This window comes from Rhinopithecus roxellana, chromosome 4, assembly GCF_007565055.1.
Source record: "Rhinopithecus roxellana isolate Shanxi Qingling chromosome 4, ASM756505v1, whole genome shotgun sequence".
NCBI lineage: Eukaryota > Metazoa > Chordata > Mammalia > Primates > Cercopithecidae > Rhinopithecus > Rhinopithecus roxellana.
In genome coordinates this window covers 175,915,788-175,937,436 of record NC_044552.1, presented here as the reverse complement: position 1 = coordinate 175,937,436, position 21,649 = coordinate 175,915,788, and the positions used below count along the sequence as shown (strand labels likewise).

Here is a 21,649-nt window from a genome sequence, read left to right as displayed (position 1 = left end):
CTGGCTAATTTTTGTATTATTAGTAGAGACAGGGTTTCACCACATTGGCCAGGCTGGTATTAAACGCCTGACCTCAGGTAATCCACCCGCCTCGGACTCCCAAAGTGCTGGGATTACAGGTGTGAGTCACCATGCTCAAAATCTGCTTTTCTTAAATCCCCACAAACTGAAGCTAGGCAGCTAAACTTTGTGAGAAATAACAGAAACTTGTAAGTAAACAACCTATGTGCCTGCTGGTATATAGACTTCTCAGAAAGTTCACTTGACCATTCATCTGAACTGAACTACAATCCAGAAAAATCTGTTCAGATTACTACTGCAATCTGAAGATACTTAACAAACTCTAGAAAAACAAGTCTGTAGACTACTCTAGATATTAAACTTTGTTTTTCTTCTGTTTCCTTAGAAATGCCTCTTTTTGCCTGCATCATATATAGAGGCCCAGCCCATTTGCAGTGCCACCTTCTGGAATGGGACATAGCTATTTAACTGAACTGATCTATTCTCAGGACTAAGAGACTGACTAAAGAAGACATGGAACAATATATTTCAGTTTGCTTTTTTTTTTTCTATTTATATTAATTTGCTTTTCCACTCCTTTGTCTATCTCTACCAAATAACCTTTTTTTCTTTTTTTAAAAATTGAGACCAAGTATCACTCTGTTACCCAGGCTTCAGTGCAGTGCTGTAATCACAGCTCCCTGTAACTTCAAATTCCTGGGCTCAAGCAATCCTCCTGCCTCAGCTTTCTGAGCAGCTGAGACTACATGTACATGCCATCACGCCTAGATACTTCAAAAAAAATTTCTCGTAGAGATGGAGTCTTGCTATGTTGCCCAGGCTGGTCTTGAATTCCCAGCCTCGAGCAATTCCCTCACCTTGCCCTCTCAAAACTCTGGGATTATGGGCATAAGCCATCACACCCAACCTCTATCAAACAAACTTTAACACCAATCTCTTCAAAACTTTCCATTTAGCTTTTAAAATGTGAAAACGTTTTTTAAGTTTCAAAATGGGATCTGAAGGAAATAAAAATATTTTACTCCAAAATATATATCTTTGACAAATTCCGAAATGGCCCTGCAAAACTGTCTTTTGTGGGGAGAGGGGTAAACTTGTTTCTGTAGATCTGTAGAGAGTCTGCACTAATGTAGCTAGCCCTGCTTTTGTCCAGATCTAGGAAATATGAACTGAGAGTCAAACACCACGACGACCTGAAAGAGACCTTTACCATCTATTCTCTTTGAGGGCTGTACCTGTGAGGTTTCATCTACATTGCAAGACCAGTTTTGCTAGCCAAGCCTCTTCCTTTCTCCCTCCAATAACCTGTATTACCATGAAGACCTGTTTTGGGCCATTTTCTGAGCTCACAATCTTTCTGTAACCTCAATATGGTATATATTTTGTATGTCAATGGAGGTTGAGTGTCCATTCTGAAGGCTCCTGTGTATATACATTAAATACATTTATATTCCTTTTCTATTAATCTGCCTCATGTCAGTGATTTTCTAACCTCTAGGGGGCCAAGGGCCTTGGCCCTGCAATCCCCCCACTCCCTGCTCCCCGCCAACACACACTATACATTGATTCTGTGCTCTTCCCTCCATTTCTACTGCCGTCATCCCGGTCTAAACCTTTCCACTTCTTGCCTGACCTTCAACAGCCTCCTAACTGGCTTCCTTCCTCCCACCTTTGCATCCTTACAATATACTCTCTAGATAATAAGTAGACATGATTTCATGTGAACTGGGCATGCCCTGTCCTGCTTAAACACTAGTTGGTTTCCCATTGCACTTAAGAAGGCAAAACCCCAAACTCCTTACTGTGGTCTACAAGAAACCTCACATCTTCTACTTATCTGGTCTCATCTGACAGTTCTGCCTCACATTCCCACTGACCTCTCTGTCTCCCAATAAAACCAACTCATTACTGCCTCAGAGCTTTTGCCATTTTTGCTCCCTTTGCCTGTGTGGGTCTGCTTCCTGCATAGCCCACAGATCTTAATCAGATGTCATCTCCCCAGAGAGGCCTTGTTTGACCCCAATTCTAAAGATACACCATCCTGCAGTCCCTGCCATGCTACCCTGTTTTGTTGTCTTCATAATCCTGAACATTACCTTAAATTGTCTTGTTTGTTCACTCATTTAGTTATGTATTTATTTTCCACCCAGCTCCTTCCTCCCTTCTCTCCACACCATGGACTGTACCTGCCTTGCTTACTGCTGTATCCTCAGCACCTAAAAAGGTGCCTGGGATATCATCAGGGACCAATCAATGTGTGTATAATAAATGAATTAGTGAATAAATAGTAGGCAATTGGAGATTAGAATCCAAACGTATTAAAAATAATACCTTAATCAAAACCAGTATTTATTAAAATGGTTTGTATCCAAAGTTCAACTTTTAAATCAGTTTTCACATTTTAATATTTACAAAATCTTCTACACATTATCCTTATATGCATGCATTATATTTTCAATGCCTTCACACATTGGTATCACTTTAAAAGTCCTTTACTTTCCCTCTAAGGGATAGGCAGAGGGCAGATACTGCTTTGTTTTTACAGATAATTGCTCACCTTTCAAGAGGTGGCATCAAATCTTTCTGGAAATTTCTGAGCCCATTCAAATGTCCCTTTTTTTGATCCTATAATATTTCGTGTTCACCCCTCATTATTCCCACACTAATCAGTAAATTATTTGAGGTTAGGTTTTATTTATTTTTATGGCTTTTGGTGTCTGATATGGTACCTTGTATGCAGCAGGCACCTGGTATATATTTGTTGATTGATTGAATACAGGAATAAATAAATAATAGAATAAATACAAGCTCCATGAAAGCAAAGGATGAAACTCTTTATTGTTGCGATTCTCAACACATAGAAGAGTATGCTACTCATTGTGGAAACTCAGGAAATATTTGCTGAATGAATGAATTTTTTAAATGGGCAGAAAGGTTAAATGCCTAAGATCACATGGGTGATCAACATCAATTTAAAGAGAAAATTTGTTTTCTAGTATATTGGAAAGGGATAGATGCCAGTTGTTAATTGCCTAGTTAATTAAGATTTAATCCATTTTTTTCCTCCATTTATCAATAATTTCCCTTGCTGTCTCCAAAATAGCTATATTAAAATGAAATGGACTAGCATATGTGTATAAAATGCCTCTGGTTGAGAAATGTCATGTGAGATAAAATTTTAGGTACCATTTTTTTCCCTATACAAAACAGCTTAAGCAATAAATAATACAGCATTAGCAATCCTACTCTCCTTAATCTATTTCAACTGATTTAATCACTTGCCCTTATTTTAGACTAAATTGTGAATTGGGATTCATCAGAAATACTCAGTTTCGTGGACCTTGATTTTCAAAATAAAAGTTTTCTTCCCTTCTGTAGTTATCAGGTGAGTAGTCGAGTTAAATAAAAGTAAACAAAACTATGCTTTCTTAATTTATATGCTCATCATTTAAAAAAAATGAACAATATTAGAAGATTTATCTTTTAGAACCAACCTTTTGTCAATTATCTGTGGTAAATCTCTCCATCTCTCATCCAACTGCTCCAAATGTAGTTTCAACATTTTCACATCATCTTTGGAGGCTATTGAGAACAATGATTCTTTCAATTGCAAAAGTTTGCTATAGAATGAGGCCTGGGATACAACTTCATTTTGCAGTGCCTGAAAAATACAAGACATTACAGATCTCATCCCAACAGGACTGAAAAGTAAGGACCATGTGACACAGGGGGCTGTTGTCCAAAGGATTTGCATTCTTGCGAAATGTAAGTCACTGGGGCCAGGCTGAAGAGAGTTTTTATTACTTGATTTAGAAATGGATCCACTTAACCTTTAATGGAATTTGGTTCATCCACTTAACCTTTAACGGAATTTGGTTCCATTCCATTAAAGGTGAAGTGGATCCATTTCTAAATCAAGTAATACAATGCGACTAAAACCTGAATAAGTTTTCTGGAGTCTGAGTTATAAGTTAGGCAAATCTAGAAGCTGTAGAATTTCTTTCACGACTAAGAGACTGAGTAGGCAAAGAGAATCAAAGAAAAATTATTACTGGAGAGACTCAGGGCACAGCTAACAATAAGAGAGATGCAATTCTAGCCTGAGACATGCTCTTCCTCTCTATTTAGAGACTAGATTAGGCCAAACTGGAGAACTTAGGGGCTCTTCATTTTACTTTTAAGCAACAGAACTCCTTCGTTTTAAAACGTAATCAGGTAATGAATCTCTTAGGTGCTGTGAGGTGCATAAAAGTTGCGGCTCCTACCTAACAAGAGATAAAATATAAACACTCCAACAGATAGGTAATAATAATATAAAAAGATGTTAAGCGAAATGATAGGTATGGCACAGCAGATAGTAAGTAGATGCTTGTCAAAATGCTCTCCTTCCCTTCCTAGTGAGGCCACATATGTGATACAAACAAGATTGCTAAAGGGATTAGAGGAAGGAGTACACAGCCTGTGGATGACAGGTAAGATCATAAAGCAGAACTGCAACTTACACTGGGTACAAAGCAAAGAAACAGTGCAGGATGCAGAGCCAGGAGGTGGGAATGCACAAGTCAGGTCCAGCCCACAAGGTGAGGCCACCTTACTTGATGCAATGTCAGGATGCAGAAGTAACAGAGTCTGCAGTCCTCTCAGTCATATGGCACTCAGTTTCCACGTGGAGATGTGCAGCAACAGTTTTACATGCCCACTTAGACTTGTGTCAGTCTCCTCATTTATAAGGAAAAGACCTGTGATGACCCCTCTGGGAACACCCTGTGTGTATTTGAAAGAAGACAGGAACCAGATTGTAGATCGGGACTGCCCTTTACGCTCAGGGCAGGAAACAGTCATTACAGGTTTCTGAGAAGGGACTTTGTGGAAGATGAGTGCAGACACCAGTGTTTAATAAACCAGAAAGGCAGAAGAACCAGAAGAATGGAGTACCCCCCAAGTCAATGAAGGAGAACATTTAAAGGTGGGGCAACAGATTCCGATGCTACAGACACTGGTGACAGAGTTTTCAAAGACGCAATTACAAAAGGCAAAAGAATGTAGCTTCTTCCTAAACATCTTATAATAGTTGATGGGAGGAATTTGGAGTATAAATCTGTAATAAAATAAATCTCTTTTGAGAAGCAATTTTGACTGTTGAATTTTCCAGCATAGACAGCATCATTTGAGGCAAGTTATTAATCTCTAGAAATCAGTAACATTGCCTTTAGCTTCAATTATACTCAAAGATTTTCTTTCTTTTAGTTTAAAAAATTGGCCTCTTCAAGTATGAAATAAACTTTGTCATTCTACTTATTACCTACATTTGTGCTCATTCATTTTTTCTGTCTTCCATGAGAATAATCATTCCTGCAACTTCTTTCTACATTCTATTACTTATTTCTTTAAAAGAACACCCTTTATTGCCCAAAATTCATATAATTACAAGAGTAGAGAGATTATACCTATTTCCAGCCTCAGAAATTATGAACTGATAGCCAACCTCTTTCATCTATATTCCTACCCAACCTTTCCTCAACTCCTTTGCCAAAGCATGTTATTCAGATGCCAGACATTACATTACAGAGTTTCCTAACACATCACGGAAATTGACCATCACAAAGTTCTCATTGTCAGTTTCTCTCCCTTTCAGATCAAGGTTGCTTTCTTCTTTTCGGAACACGCTGATGTCAAATGATGCTTCAGGAATCACAAAATGAAAGCAAGAAGGGAGATACACGTTTATTTATTTCATTATTTTATTTTTTTAAATAATGTAACTGTAACAAAAAGCATTTTATTTTTCCTTCCTCACACTTCCTTGAACTTGCCTGTGTTAACTGAAGTTCACCTTCCACTTTGACTCTGTCTGCAGAAATGTCCATTTCTGGGGAACTGGCTATAGCTTCACCCCGCTCTAACCAGGTCAAAAAGGATGATAGTTCTTTCTCTAGCCTAAAGGAAGCAGAGAACAGAAACAAATTCATTGAAAATTGTCATATTAGGAGATTAAACCCTTCTGAAGTTGGAGGGTCCAACACAAACTATAGTAAATACAGTCTCAGTTATCTCAGTCTTAGATGTGTCAGCACAAAAATCACTCCGTTCATTTTCATGTGCATCCCTGCATTCACGTTTATATTGGATAATATGTAAAGATCCATATACATCCTCTCCACTCTCGGGAATCTTTGCCTTATAACAAAGATCAAGAGTTTCCTACAGTAGACCCACAAGTTCAAGTGTTTTGCATGTGGGATAATTATTCCCCATCACATAAAGAACTGCTAATCTAGAATTTCCTATTTAATAGTGGCAGCAACTCAAGGAAAAATGCTGCTCACCTCTGCCAGTGGGCCAGCAGATTCTCCAGCGCAGTCTGTCTCTCCTTCGCCCTCCGTAGGGTGTCCTCATATTGGTGCTGTAGAGTTGCAGCCTCCTGAACACAGGAGTCTCTGTTCACAACCTTCCTGGCACTGGCTGAGAAGGTGGTGATCAGGCTGCTTAGTGACTCCAGGGCCTGGCAGAGATCCTAAGAAGAGTGTGAGAAGAATACAATGAAAGCAAAGGAGCCAACGAAGCCTGCATCTTTCTTTGACAGCCATCATCGCAAAAATGTTTTCTCTCAGTCATAATAAACAAGAATGGTACTAAGAATGGGTACAAATACACAGTTTGATAGAAGAAATAAGACTTAGTGTTCAATACATTAGTAGGGGACTATAGCTAGAAAATAGTTTGAATGTTTCTTGCATAAATAAAATACAAATATTTTAGGTGATGAAGGTCCCAATTCCACTGATTTTACTTTTACAAATTATATGAATGTATTAAATTATCACATGTGCACCCCCTAAAACACATAAAAGTTAAATATATTTTTAAAAGGTCTGTGCCCATGATTTGCAGCAAGACATAGTGAAAATGAGAAGAAAGTGACTTCATAAACACAGAAATCAAAAATGAAAATGGAGACACTTCTCCAAACAAGAATGTGCTGCTATTTATCTGAAAACTTTCAACTTTCCCTTAACAATTTAGATAACTTGTGAAGATTATTAGTGACTTTATGCTAAATACGTATTTAAACAATTTAGATAACTTGTAAAGATTATTAGTGACTTTATGCTAGATATGTATTTAAAAACTCTATTCTTAACTCATGAAACCCACATGTAACATGCTATAATTGCTACAAAAAATACATATAAAAAGAGTTATGGCTGAAGAAGCTGCTCTCTATCTCAGTAGTAATAATAATAATAATAATAATAGCTACACAGTGCCTCGGAATGTGGCAGGCCCTGCATTACCTGCTTTCCATGCATTGACTCATTCCATCTTCCTGAGAACCCTACGAAGTATGTTTTTTCATTACCTTCATTTTACAGATTAGAAAATCAAGACACAGAAAAACAACTTGCTTTAGGAAATCTAAATATCGGAAAAATAGAACATTAGTCTCTTTGGTCCTCCATTATTAACTTAGTTGTCTATAAAAATAATTTCATCACACTGAATTCTCCTACTTTTCCTCATTTTTTGTATAAAGAAATTACAAATAAGTAACACAGAAGTGTATTCTCATTATAAATATTTAAACAATAGAAATCTCACTCCCCCTTCCAGAAGTGCCTTTGTCAATGGTTTGTTTTCTATTACGTACACCTTTATAAATGTTTGCACACATGAACGTGCAATAGGAATCATATTCGTATTTTTGTTTATTAATTAATATATGGTAGTATTTCTTTGTGCATAATTCTCCCGTTTTGTTCCTCCCCATAAATTCTGCCAGAGCCATCTGTTTGTTGCCTTGCAGAAGATTCACAATGATGACAAAAGCCATTTGTTGGAAACTGGTCAGTGAGGATATATTCCTTAAACATCTGAGTACAGTGGGTTAAAATCTGAAGACAGCTATACATATATATTTTTTCCTTGCACACATACTTTTTTATAATGCTGGCAATAGGTAACAGGGTTTATTAAAACTAAGCTCTAAAAATGTCACTCATTCTAATTCAAAGAGAGAAATATATTTGAAAAATACTCCTTTAATATGCATGTTTAATGAAAATTTATTCACATCCTCACTTGTCTTGTATTATATATATGTATAGTTAAATCTATATAATTACTCATATAAACATTTTTCCAATTTCAATTCTCTTAAAAAGTTTACTGTATTTTCTTTTCAAGTGGGAATTACCAAATTTTAAGTTGGTAAATAGTAGAAATGTTGAAGCATACTCTTACCATATGTTCTTGAAGAACTTTGTATGTTTCTGTAGCTGAAGAACATATTTTAATTGGAACAGCAAGTTTATCTTCAAATTCAGACACAGATTGCTGGATCTAAAACATGGGTGCAATATAAAAATAACAGTGGGAAAAACACATAGCAAGGCAAAAAAAAGGTACTGAGAAAATGGTATATCTACGTTTTATGGATAACTTTTAATGTAATTGTAAAATGCATGCATTCTTTAAACATCTAAAATCAATGTGTCTTATTATTTGAAAGGAAAATAACTGTCTTAATGACTAACTGAACACAATGTGTAACATTCTCACATGCCACTAAAAAAGGTGCCATATAAATAATCATAAATTTACTCATCATTGACACCTTGGTAGATGACTGACAAAGTATGTCTTTTTCTTATTCCACTATTTGTAAAGTATTTATTGCATTTACCACAAATACAATGTGAAATATGTAAACTTAAGTATAGGTGAACCAATTCTTACCTTTCTAAGGTTCTCTTCAAACTTTTGCTGCTGAGATAAATGTCCCAGGATTGTTCCTTCCAGACACTGTGCATGCTCTCGAAGCTCTTCCCAGTATCTTCTTATTTGTGTCAACTTGGCTTTAATTCGAGCAGATTCTCCAGTGGTAACAAATTGAGCAAAAGACTGCGCTTCTTCTTCTAATCCTACAATGCTGCTAAGCTTACTTTCTATTTCCCGAATTGTGACCTAATAGTTAAAACAAGAAAAATGACAATGTAGGCTGAGCAAGTTTGCCTTCCTGAAATGATACAATTTTCTGCAAAGAGGGAATATTTCCTTAACTGATATTTGAAGACTTGGATGGTTAGAGCGCACCTATGAGCAAACACCATGTGCTTGGGGAGATGAGACATGCCGAAAATGTCTGCAAAATACAGTGATGGGGGGTGGGGATGTGCTTGCTGGATAGAGAATAAGGAGAAATAGCTACTCTTGCTTGCAGTGAAGTAAGCAAGGAGATGTCCCTGGGACACTTACAGTATATCTGAAGCTACAGAGAATTATCTGTTTATGTTATAAATTAGGTGTTTTAATTAACTGAGCTGGGGAAGCATTGTGTTTCAGTAACCCATTAGAATGCTAAATATTGACATTCATTTATTTTTCTAAAATGTAGTTGAGTATTTTATATGTTACTAAAAGGTTTAATAACTGCACACCTACCTAAAAGCAATTTTCCTTTTTCAAACTTGTCATCTATTCTTGATGCCAGTGGTTTCCAAAGCTAGAATGCATTAGGACCATCTGGTCCCTATTCTCCGGGATTCAGACTTACTAAGTCTAAGGTGGGGCTCAAGAATTTTCATTTCTAACAAATCCCCAGGTGATGCTGACGCTGCTGATTGAGGGACTTCATTGCTATGTACTTGACAGGGAAAAGCCCACATACTGTCATTTCAATTTATTTCAACTGGGGGAAGAAAGGACATTTTACATCTTAGCCAACACCTGAAAAATACTGATGACTATTAAGGAAATCTGTGCATGTGCACATGTGTTTATGTGTGTCTGTGGAGTGACTCTCACAAACATAGAAGTTTGTTTGTATATAAGAAGATGAAAATTATTTCTTTGAGAAAAAGCGCCAAATTATTCAATCAAAATACATAAAAAATTCAGCCAAGTCTCAGTTTCAGATAATTTAAATAGAAAATACTATTACCCTAGAGAAAAATAAAGTTTTGACTTCCGTCCAGATGAGACACCATAGTCGGAAATAATTTCTGCCTAGCTGAGACAATCAGAAATAATTTACATAAGATTAAATGTTGGATATGCATCACTTATTTTTATTTTTCATATGAATGAATGAAGTGGTGTGTCTCATCAATATTTGTTATTTGAGCATTAATACAGGCTTTCTTCATTTTGCTGTTTTTTAAGACTATATTTTTCAGAAAAATTAATCATAAATTTAAAAAATAGGTTGTCTATAAAGCGCTAATAATTGTTCTAGTTACTTGTAACACATCGGTGAAACAAACTTAGTTAAGAACAGAGCTCTTAGTTATTAGAGTAACACTTGCCATCAACAAATTCATATATACAAATCACTCAATCATATTGTTGGATTGTGGTAAAAATAAATCCATCCAAGAGAAGAAGATGGAAGATGAACCCAGCATATGTTCTTATCATTTATCAAGTATAAGTTAGGAATAAGACACCAGTCATTTGAAATGGCATGTAATAATGAACAAAAATGGGCTTAGTGTATTCATCTTCCAACAAGGCAAATGCTTCATTACTTTTAATCCTAAGATCGTTTTAAAGGGAAAACACTATTACAAGTGTTACTATATTTTAAACATTTCCTATAATGTAGTCTTCTGTTTGGAAATAAAACATGAACCTAATAGACCAATTTCCACAGGACAGTGTATTCCACTGTAACTTTGCTTATTTCTAGCAAATATCTTTTCCCTGGTGTTCATATTCACTTATATATTTTAGATAGTTTAAAAAGTGCCTTATTGGATGTATTGAAATGTATTTCTAGTCTGATAAAATAAAAATAGACAAGTGAATACATATTTTTTAAAAATATGTAATCTTTTTTTCTGGAGAATAACAAAGAGATGACATTAGATAGTTGATTTATTCCAGAAGTTCTGGAGCAATGGTGGAAATAATAGTAAATGAGTTATAGAAAGAATAAATTTGTTGAAAAATGTGTGTTAATTTTCAAAAGGGGACATTTTTGAGGCAAAACTATTTAAATGTTATTCTTTTTTTCTTAGAATTTAGTGAAAATGATTAAATAACAACTTTTAAAAACGATTTTAACAATTAAAAATATTTAATAGATATTCTTCCATGGCCTCACATCTATTTTTCCTGGTATACCAAAGAAGACATAGCAGACTGTGTATATGACACTCCACGTATGCTTGATTGCTAAAGATGTGTGAGAAGCAAGGATGATCTGCACAGTGGGTAATCTCATCTGAGCAACATTGCACCCTCCCACCCTCCACATGGTAATGACTTGTTCTGAGTCACAGTGTGAAATGTTCCCTCACCTTAGTATTTATTTTACTATATTTAATTGAATGAAATAGCGGAGGGTTTTCCCATTTCAAAAAAAAAAAAAAAAAAGCTGAGGTAGAAAAAGTGGCTGAATTTTGAAAATGTGTGGTATAAAATTGTACAAAAGAAAGAGAAATAAACACTCCAAGCTCATTTCTTTAAGCCCGTTTTTCTTCTTGAATTGTCTGAATGAAGTGGTCAATGATAATCTATCCACCTGGTCATTTTAGAGCTGGGAGAGCTAAGGAATCAGAGGACCTCTGTCCATGCTCCAAGGTCATACATGAATACATAACCATAGAGTAGAATTGCTTCACTTAAGAAAGATGTTTTTCAAACTCCTCCTTGTGATTGGTGCAGGTAAGTACCACTAATACTTGAGCTAGACATTGGAAATGGGATTTTAGAGTTGTACAGGATGAATAAATTTCATGTTGTATAATGAATCGGCAGAGCATTCTATTGAGCTTAATTCAAAATCAAGGAAAAGAATTAATGTAACCATAAAAATATTTTAATGATATTTCACACAATATTAACTTTGAATGCACAAGTCAGACAATGTTAATACATAATTCCAGCTATAAAGTGTTGCCCAGTATCAATTCAGACCTCTTAGTTTGGTAATCTGTGTGAATTGAATTTTGATAGTTCACATTGCAATGAAAGTCTTTTCCTGGGACCGAACAGCATTTGATGAAATGTAAGAAAGTAGTTCTTAAAAGCTAGACATGGATTATAAATATAACGTGTGAGCAGGTCACCTTAATTTGGCTGATTTGCATGTCCATGGCAGATGACGAAGTTTCCAAGGCATTGAGCTCTTTTTCTTTCTCAGTTATCCAGACGGACAGAGTCTCAAAATTACTGCCAAAATGATCCCACTTGGTTTTCACCATTTCCATGGTTTTAATACTAAAATTAACCAAATTAAGTAAATAAAACTCAGTATTTTAATAGAGAACAACAACACATTTTCCTTGAAATCACTAGGTGAAAAGATAATGAAGACATTTGTGACCATTTCAAAGTTGAAACTATTCGAGCTAAAAAAAAATTGCACATTTGTTCTAAGTAGTGGATCAGGTTTTCCTATCTTCTCTGAGAATGAACATTTAATGAGGCAGTATCTATACTCTGAGTGAAACTGCACTTTGAACAAAATATTGCTGGGTTCAAAGGGGTTTGAATCCAGGTATAATCTAATTAAACTCTGCATGTGACCAGTTGTTGCCAGGACTTATTTTTATGAACTACGCCAGAGGAGATTTCAGTGTATACAGCTTTTCAATAGTCCTATTTCCAAAGACATGTTCTCCTTACACTTAAAGGAGAGACACTGCAGTGATGCTTTCTATGGAAAGACCTTTATAAACTGCATCTTATCAACTGAGACAGAGTTCGTGATCTCAATCCCATGTTGCTGGTCAAGAACTGTTTCTATTATCAGAGCTAATCCTGGGATGTATAATCTTTGTGATTTCAGCCATTTTCATAAATGTCTTATGGTCTTGATTCTAAAAGACGTTTATAAATTCTTGTATATGAGCACCCTAACGACTTTTACACAACTTAGGTTTTATTTATACCAAATCTAGTGAACAAAATTTCAACTATAGATTTCTAATTTGTATTAGCTATGCATGTATAACCAGGTGACTATGGCTTTCAGTTTAGAAAAAGACTAAGAAACTAACAGTATATAATTGAACTGTTAAGTCCTTGGGTTAAAAAGAAAAAGTGAAAGAATGTCCCTGTTTACCAAAAGGCACTTGAAGACATCAAGAAAAATACAATGGCATATTGATTGTCAAATTAAATAATATTGCAGTCTCAAATTTATACCCTGGATGTGCCTAATGCTGTCAGCAGTACAGGTAATGCAAACTGTGCTATATTGCAACTTTTTAAATTAAATAAAGGTTAAAATGGCTATTCTTAATAGAAGTAGCTTCCTTTCAAATCAACTCTAAGTTTTACTATTTCCATAACTTGACAGAGAATATTTAATGTAATATAAAGTCCTCAAAATTTCAAGTCATAATTTGTTTTAAATAAAATATGTATCAAATTTTAAAGTTTAGGCAAATGTAAAATGTTAATTTTAAGCTGTTAATAGTATTAAAAACACATTTTACATTTTAAAATCCACCTTAGAAATGATGGCCTGTCTCTTAATGATAATATGCTATTGTGTATCATTGATTTGCCACTAAATTACATTAAAAATAGAAATGTTTAGCCATATTGTTTTGAATAATATTGGCTGTATCTTCATATATTTTTCCCCCCCAAACTTTTTTGTATATATTGTGTATATAACAGGATATCAATAGGCTAAGCAGTTATTTCTTTGCAGATAAACAAACAGTAAAAGTTTAAAAATAAAATAGATTTTTAAAGTTAATTTCTGGGAAGAGCATGTAAGTCAGGATAACTTGAATACCGAGGCACTGTAAACAAGCTCCAGGAGCTTCTTCAGGTTGGAGACATATGGTCTATGTGATGCGTATTTAGGCCTGGAATCTACACTAACAAAATATCTCCTTTTCACTCTAACTGGTGACAGCAGAATAATATAGTAAAAAAAACTATTTTAAATATTAGTTCTTTTTCAAGATTCCCTCTACAATGTACAAAGGCCACAGAATAGAATAGATATGGCTTTCTCATGAACATGATCAGTTTAAGATGCAAAACCCACATCCTTTATGTTTTTGGGGCTCTGTTAGAGATATTGGTTTCTGCATTAGTGATACTTTCTTTTGAACTGTGAGTTGTTTCCTCAAAACATGCTGAAATACACAGACACTTTGAGATTTGAAAAGAATGTTTTGAATACAAGGTACAGGAAAGATTGTATGAAACTTTATCTCAGAGAAGAAAGTTTAGGACTTGTCAATCACATACTCTTCTTCAAGCGTGTCTTCTAATTTTTTGACTTGTTCTTTGATTGACTTGGCCTGCTGTTGAAGCAGCTGCTTATTTTGGGGCCCAAGCGGTATCTCTGAAGCTTCCTTTACAAGGTTCTCAGCATGGACTGCAATATTTTCTGTCCGTTTAGAAAACTCCTAGAAAAGATATTATGATCATTAGGTAGGCACTTTATATTATTTATCTCTGCCCTCAAATAAAGTGCACATATTGCATACAGAACACATGGGTGGATGAAGAGATAGATTCATACATGTATGGATCTTTTATTGTTCTCAACAATACAGCTGACTTATTTCCATATGGCCAAAAGAGACACTTTGCTAACACTTTTTAATTTTACTTTATTTCATATTTTTTGAAATAGGGTCTTGCTCTTTTGCCCACGCTGGAATACAGTGGTGCAATCATGGCTCACTGCAGCTTCCAATTCCTGGGCTCATATGATTTTCCTACCTCAGCCTCCCGAGTAGCTGGGACCACAGGCAGGCACTACTGCACCTGACTAATTTTCTGATTTTTGTAGAGATGACGTCTCACTATGTTGCCCAGGCTGATCTTGAACTCCTGGGCTCAAGTGATCCTCCAGTCTTGACCTCCCAAAATGCTGGGATCACAGGTGAGTGCCACCATGCCTGGCTAACTTTTTAATTTTATATACACAACCAGCTGTTTACCTTCATAGTTATCCAATAATACTCACAAAAATTGTTTCTCCTTTGTTTTCTGGTTTTGTCTCATTGTTTAGAATTCTTAGATCCATTATAATAATTAATTTATTCACAAATATGTTTACTTATTACAGGCTGGTTCACAAAATCAATAGTGATTGATCATAGAGATAACAGATTTCTAGGCGAATGAACAGAAATGTTTATTTATTAAATATAATATCTTAGTCAAAACAGACTATCAATGGTCTTTGGCCAGGCATGATGGCTCACCCCTTTAACTCCAGCATTTTGGGAGGCTGAGGCCACGAGTTTGAGACTAGCCTTGGCAAAATGGCAAGACCTCCATCTCTAGGGGAAAAAAAAAGTGACCAGACATGATGGTGCATGCCTGTAGTCCTGGCTACTCAGGAGGCTGAGGTGAGAGGAGATAGAGGCTGCAGTGAGCAGGCATAATGGCACCACTACATTCCAGCCCAAGCAACAGAGCAAGACTTTGTCTCAAAAAAAAAAAAAAAAAAAAAAAAAAGAGAGAGAGAGAGAGAGAAAGAGAAAGTAGCCAAGCCATTTTGTTAACTAGTTCTCTGAAAAGAGCTATAATCTAATCTTAGTGCTCTTAAATCTTATTACATACATGTGTATCACATGATGGAAAGAAAATTTAAGTTGTGAATCAGTCAAGCCTGGGCTAGAATCCAGGATCACTAGTTGTTTGACTTTGGTGAATTATTTTCAGGCTCTTTCATGTAAAATGCAGATGATAATGCTTTTTTTAGAAGGTTACTGTTAGCATTCTACTAGCAATCTCACTTTTAAAGTGCCTAACACTCTGGGAGATACTGATCATTTGTTTTGGCAGATACTGATTATTGTTTTTTATGTCTCTTATACAAACTTGAGGACAAAATGATTTATTAAGCCCATATTCTTATTTTCAATAATACTGAACTATTTTAATTGGAAAGTTGATTTAGTATGTATGTGGCTGGTAAATATTAGATGTTACTTGAATTTTGTCAAGTAAATATATTGAATACTGAATTAGAAAAGGTAAACCCAGTAATAACCTAAGTGAAGAAAATGTACTTGGTATCTCACTTCTTCTCATGTAAGAGAATCTCACAGGAGGTTTAAATTTTGATCAACTCCCTTCTCCTAAATGAATAATGTAGAAATAAAAGTATTTTTCCGAAGTCAGGTTTTCAGTAACAGCATCTCCTAGAATTATTACATAATACCATATAATATAGAGTTACTAAATAATACTATTATATCTTCATGTTTAAAAGACTTAATGTTCTCATAGAAATATCATGAGCTCAGCCAACAAATATCAGTGTTGGCCGAGATTGTGCCACTGCACTCCAGCCTAGGTGAAAGAGTGAGACTCTGTCTCAAAAACGAAAAAGAAAAAATCAATGTTACTTCACAGAACTACGTTGCAATTTAAAAGAATAAAAATGAATGAGTACAGCTTCCTTACAGCAAAGAGTTTTATAGTACAATAAAATATGGTGGTTGCTAATGTCACAACATTAAATTCTTTGGTTAAAAGCACTCACTGTTACTATACGTGACAGTCATTGTAGACTCAATTGTGAAGATTACAAATCATCACTTGATCTCTTAGAATCCCATGAATATAATCAGAAGTGAAAAATAAAGTGTTTCTTTTTTTTCTGCTAGTGTTTCTCAGAACCCAGGAAAAACATGGAAAAAGTAATGTTTGAAAATGCTTATATACATTCAGTTTTAGAGCTTTTTGTATGAGCTATGTATGGAAAAAGCATAATGCAGAGAAATCAAAAGAGCAGAATGATGTCGACAAAAAACAAAATTAAACAAAACCAGAATAACATTGCAAGGCCTTATCTCTAACTTCTTAGAAAACATACGAGTGGCAGCAGGATGCATCAGGTACAAATTGATTCATATTAGATTGATCTGGAATGAAACCTAGGCTCTGACCTTCACTAGCTGAGTGACCTTTGGCCACATCTCTCTGAATTTTCCTTTCTTCATCAGTAAAGCCATACCTTATTTTCAAGATTAAACATGATATTGCTATGAACCCTCTATCACACACACCAGCACACAGAGGACACTCAAGTCCCTTAGCATAACCATTCCTTAGCACAACTACTCAAGGGCTATCAACTTGAATAAAGGTTTGCAATAACAAAGCAAAGTGAGCAAAGAACTAGAGGAGAACAATGATTCTAGACTGGCAGTGAGCATGGGCAATTAGTAAAATGGCTCTGTTTTTTGAATGAAAAAATAACGTAGTAACTAAAGGTGTGGGCTCTGGATGAAGACCTTTTGAATTGAAATCCCAGCCTCACCATTTAGTGATCCACAGATCTTGAGTGAGTTCATCACCAACTTCGTGCCTTATGTGTCCTTCTTCATATAACATGATTGATAATGATACCTATGTCTTAGGATTGTTTTGAGGATTAAAGACGATGATAAACATCAAATGATTAAATCGGCATCTTGTATGTGTTTGATAAATGTTACCTCATATTATTACATCAATCCCAAAGTATGGAAGGTCATGGACAAAGGAGAATTTGAATAACAAGACTCAAAAGATGACATTTGTTTCAATCTACAGGTTCTTGAACTGATCCAAAGCGATTAGTGCAAATGGAATCATAGGGGGTCAGAAACTCTGGATGGAACGTGGGCAGAAACATTTAGGAAATTAACCCAATAAATATATTTGTATTTATAAAAGGCACCTGATATGTTTTCAATATATGAAATAATTTATTTATTTTAAAAACAGAGATGGGGTATTGCTGTATTGACCAAGCTGGTCTCAACTCCTGGCCTCAAGTAATCCTCCCATCTCAGCCTCCCAAAGTGCCAGGATTACAAGCATGAGCCATCGTACCCAGCCAAATAATTTAAATTAAAAATTAAAATAATGTTCTACTTAAATGGCTGATGAATATTGTATAGACTTGAAAGAGTCTGTGGTCTTAGAAAACTTCAAACTCCTCAGTAAGTTTTTAGGAGAAACAAAAAATTAGCAGTATGGCAGAGAGTGAAGCCTTTTGCAGGTAAGAAAACAGAAACACAAAGGTTTTCTTGCTAAAGCCTAGGGAAGGGTGAGCGCAAGGCTCTTCTTTCTAAGACACTGGTTAACTCGTTTCTCTACTAACTCAGTCTTTCTATAAACCCGAAAGAGGCACCATAGCAACTTCAAGGGGCTGTGCCTGTACAACTCTAAATGCTTGGTACAAAGTGATTGGTCTGCTTAAGAGCGTCCAAGGTGTTTGAGCTTGCCGGGCTGGGTTCACCAAGTACACCTACTAAATACTACTGTTTGATGCCCCATTGGAGTCTTAAAATCACTATCTCCAAAATGAAGTTGGTCATCTTTTCCCATGAACAGCTGCTCCTTCACATTTCCCGTCTCACTTCCATTATCTCCGTCAGACTCAAAACCTCAGGTATCAACATTTTTGTTACTCACTCTTTCTGGTTAGTTTCCCTATCTTCCTGTGAACTCCACATCTTTTGTATCTGTTTCTGTGTATCACCTGCCACCCCACCACCCTTATTTATGCCCATATTAACTCCCATATGCCTATACGCAAAAACTTTCTAAATGATCCCATGACCCCAGTCTTTCACACTTTCAGTCACTTTTCTACACATGCCTAAAAATTGATCCAAAACCCAGCTCTGATCATGTGGCTTTTTAAGCCTTCAACAAGTCTGGCTCCATGCTGCCTAGAGAGTAATGCTTTAGGTCTTCAAGACTCTGAAATATGGGCCAAATTTCCTTTATAAATTCATTTCCCATTGTTCTATTTTACAACACAGAATTCCTATTCAGAACACTTGTATGCCCTATGCCATTCCAACTTCCAAAGAATGTCTGTATTTTGTTCCAGATTCTACTAAGTTTTACCTGCTCTTTAAGGTTCAGTTAAAAAATATTGCCTCCAGATTTTTTTTTTTTTTTTTTTTTTTTTTTTTTTTTGAGATAGACTCTCTGTTGCTAGGCTGGAGTGCAGTGGCACCATCTCGGCTCACTGCAACCTCCGCCTCCCAGGTTCAAGTGATTCTCCTGCTTCAGCCTCCCGAGTAGCTGGGACTACAGGTGTGTGTCACCATGCCTAGCTAATTTTTGTATTTTTAGTAGAGATGGGGTTTCACCATGTTGGCCAGGGTGGTCTCAATCTCTTGACCTCATGATCCGCCCTCCTCAGCCTCTCAAAGTGCTGGGATTACAGCAGTGAGCCACCGTGTCTGGCCTGCCTCCAGATTTTAAAAACTCTATACACACCTATTAGGGAACTAACCATTTTCCAATTTGATAAAATCTTTGTTTTTCTTCTTGATGTTTAATCCTACTTATGTTTTCATTCTCCAACATGATGAAAGAATGGGTCATCAATAAATAGTAAGTATTGATTAAATTAACAGTAACGATTATAGTAATAATGGAGGAGAGATAATTTTGTTTTGTGTTGCTTTGTTTTTTCTGAATATTGAGTACCAAGGAGCCATAATATACCTTTGTTTGTTCCAATTCTGAAGATAAACTTTCCAAACTGCTAAAACTTAAGAAGCGTTCATGACTGGAACCTGTTTGAAAAAGGTATCTTACTACTGTTTCTTTGTTTGTTTCAAATCGCTCCCATTTTCTTAATGTGACCTAAATTTGAAAAAATAAACAACAATAGGGTTACAAATGTCACAAAATACTATCACATGTTCATTCGTTTGCAAAACTGTCAACTTTCAGCGAATTTTCATTTCAATTTTCACACAGTCACAATGAATAGAGATGATTCTAGCATCTTCTGTAAGAATTTCTTTTCTCTATGTCAATGTTTTCGTCTACCAAAAGAGAAGACACATGGACTCAGATGATTTCTGAGTTTTTTATAATTTGTAAAGTCTTAGAAATGTAAAGATATTATTTAAAATGTAGATAAGTAACCAAAAAAAAAAGGTCTCTCAATCTGTCTCAAACAAGAAAGGAAGCACAGGAGAAGGTAGGGAGAGGGACGAGGAGATGAAGAGAGAATTGAGCAGTTGGCAAAAACTCAAAAACATTTTTAAAGGTAATGTGTCAGCATCCCAATAAAGCATAAAGGTGGCATAAACGTGTGGCTGCATGGCTTCCTGGAAAAGTGAAATGGTATGATCAAATTTCTGGATTCAGACAAGTGTGGATGAAATCCTGGCTTTATTATTGATCAGTGCTGTGTGATACAGCAACAAAGTCCTCAAACTCTTTCTTCTTAAGCATCCACACTTGCAAAATGTGCTAATTCCAATATCCATCTCTAAGGCTGATGTGATGAGTAAAAGATGATTCATGTACAGAATTTAACACAGGGCTGAAACATCAGAGGCAGTAACAAAGGTTTGCCTTGCTGTCATGATGCACAACAGGAAGTGAACACTGCCCAGTCTCTGTTTAAATGGCCCCTGACTTCCGGCTCCTACCTGGATGCGGCGCTCCTGCCTCTCCCGGCTTCGCTCCAGGCCGTCCAGGGTGCTCTCCAGCTTCCGCAGCTCCTCACGGCCTCGGTCAGGCAACCCTCCTTCTCCCTGCTGCGCCTGCGCGATCTGCTGCTGCACATCTCTCTTCTTTGCTGAGATCCGCTTTGTCTTTTGCTAGAAGCATTTATTCAACAGATGGATATAAATTGTGCTCTCTCAACAGCTAAGTAGGGACATCAACACCCACCCTTAACAGAAGTACAGAAAGGTGGGCCCGAAATGTATTTTACAGCTATGATTAACAGTTGAAATGGTAGTCGGATGCTATATTAGTCAAAGGATGAACATTGTTTATAAATATTGTATGTTTTTAATGGTAAACAGCATAAATAATTTGGCTTTAGTGTTTTGTGTGCAGATTTGGAGAACATTTAGCGTTTTGTGCAATACTGCAGGAAGAGTCTGGCAAAACAATTCATTTGACATGATTCTTCTTAAATAATTATTTTCTGCTTAAAAACATGAAGTCCCAACTCCAATTTTAAAACATCATTTATTTAATTAAAAAGCAAATATTAAGAGATTTATGGCCAGGGGCAGTACAGTGGCTCACACCTGTAATCCTGGCACTTTGGGAGGTCAAAGCTGGAGGATTGTTTGGGGCCAAAAGGTTGGAACAGTATGGGCAATATAGCGAGACCTTGTTTCTACAAAAAAATTAAAAAATTAGCCAAGTGTGGTGGTGCATGCCTGTGGTACCAGTAACTTGGGAGGCTCAGGTGGGAGGGTCACTTGAACCCAGGAGTTCAAGGCTGCAGTGAACTATGATTGTGCCACAACATTCCAGTCTGTGTGGCAGAGTGAGATGCTATCTCCAAAAATAAATGAATAAATATGTATTTCCTCAGTATATTCGGAAGGGTTAATTTGCTGAGATTTTGTGGGGGGGGGGGGGAATTGTCTTAAAGTAAACTTTTTATTGAAGTATAATCTTCAAATAAAATAGTACACAAATCTCAGATATGCAGCTTATAAATTTTCACAAAGTAAATGCACCCATATAAAAAGTACCTGGCCCAAGAAATATGAGAAGAGTTTTAAAATATTAACATAAATATCTATAATCTTAAATTTATTGAACCTAAATTAAATGGAAACCCAAAAAACCATTTCACAATGATTGAGAACAATGTAACACCATATACTAACTTTTTATACTCAGCCTTTTTGTAATTATTAAGTAA

The 21,649-nt window shown here is 35.9% G+C and overlaps 1 protein-coding gene across 16 annotated transcripts in view; it reads right to left on the bottom strand.

Moving 5' to 3' along the window:
• Nucleotides 1-21,649, bottom strand: part of SYNE1 (spectrin repeat containing nuclear envelope protein 1) — a 546,282-nt gene that overhangs the window by 313,402 nt on the left and 211,231 nt on the right. For all 16 annotated transcript variants that reach the window (XM_030928648.1, XM_030928649.1, XM_030928634.1 and 13 more), the window contains 9 exons: nt 20,409-20,579; nt 19,468-19,608; nt 14,239-14,399; nt 12,093-12,243; nt 8,758-8,985; nt 8,263-8,361; nt 6,348-6,535; nt 5,835-5,958; nt 3,516-3,682 (listed from right to left, as the gene is read on the bottom strand). In XM_030928648.1, coding sequence (XP_030784508.1) covers nt 3,516-3,682; nt 5,835-5,958; nt 6,348-6,535; nt 8,263-8,361; nt 8,758-8,985; nt 12,093-12,243; nt 14,239-14,399; nt 19,468-19,608; nt 20,409-20,579 — 1,430 coding nt within the window. The remainder of the gene's footprint in view (nt 1-3,515; nt 3,683-5,834; nt 5,959-6,347; nt 6,536-8,262; nt 8,362-8,757; nt 8,986-12,092; nt 12,244-14,238; nt 14,400-19,467; nt 19,609-20,408; nt 20,580-21,649) is intronic.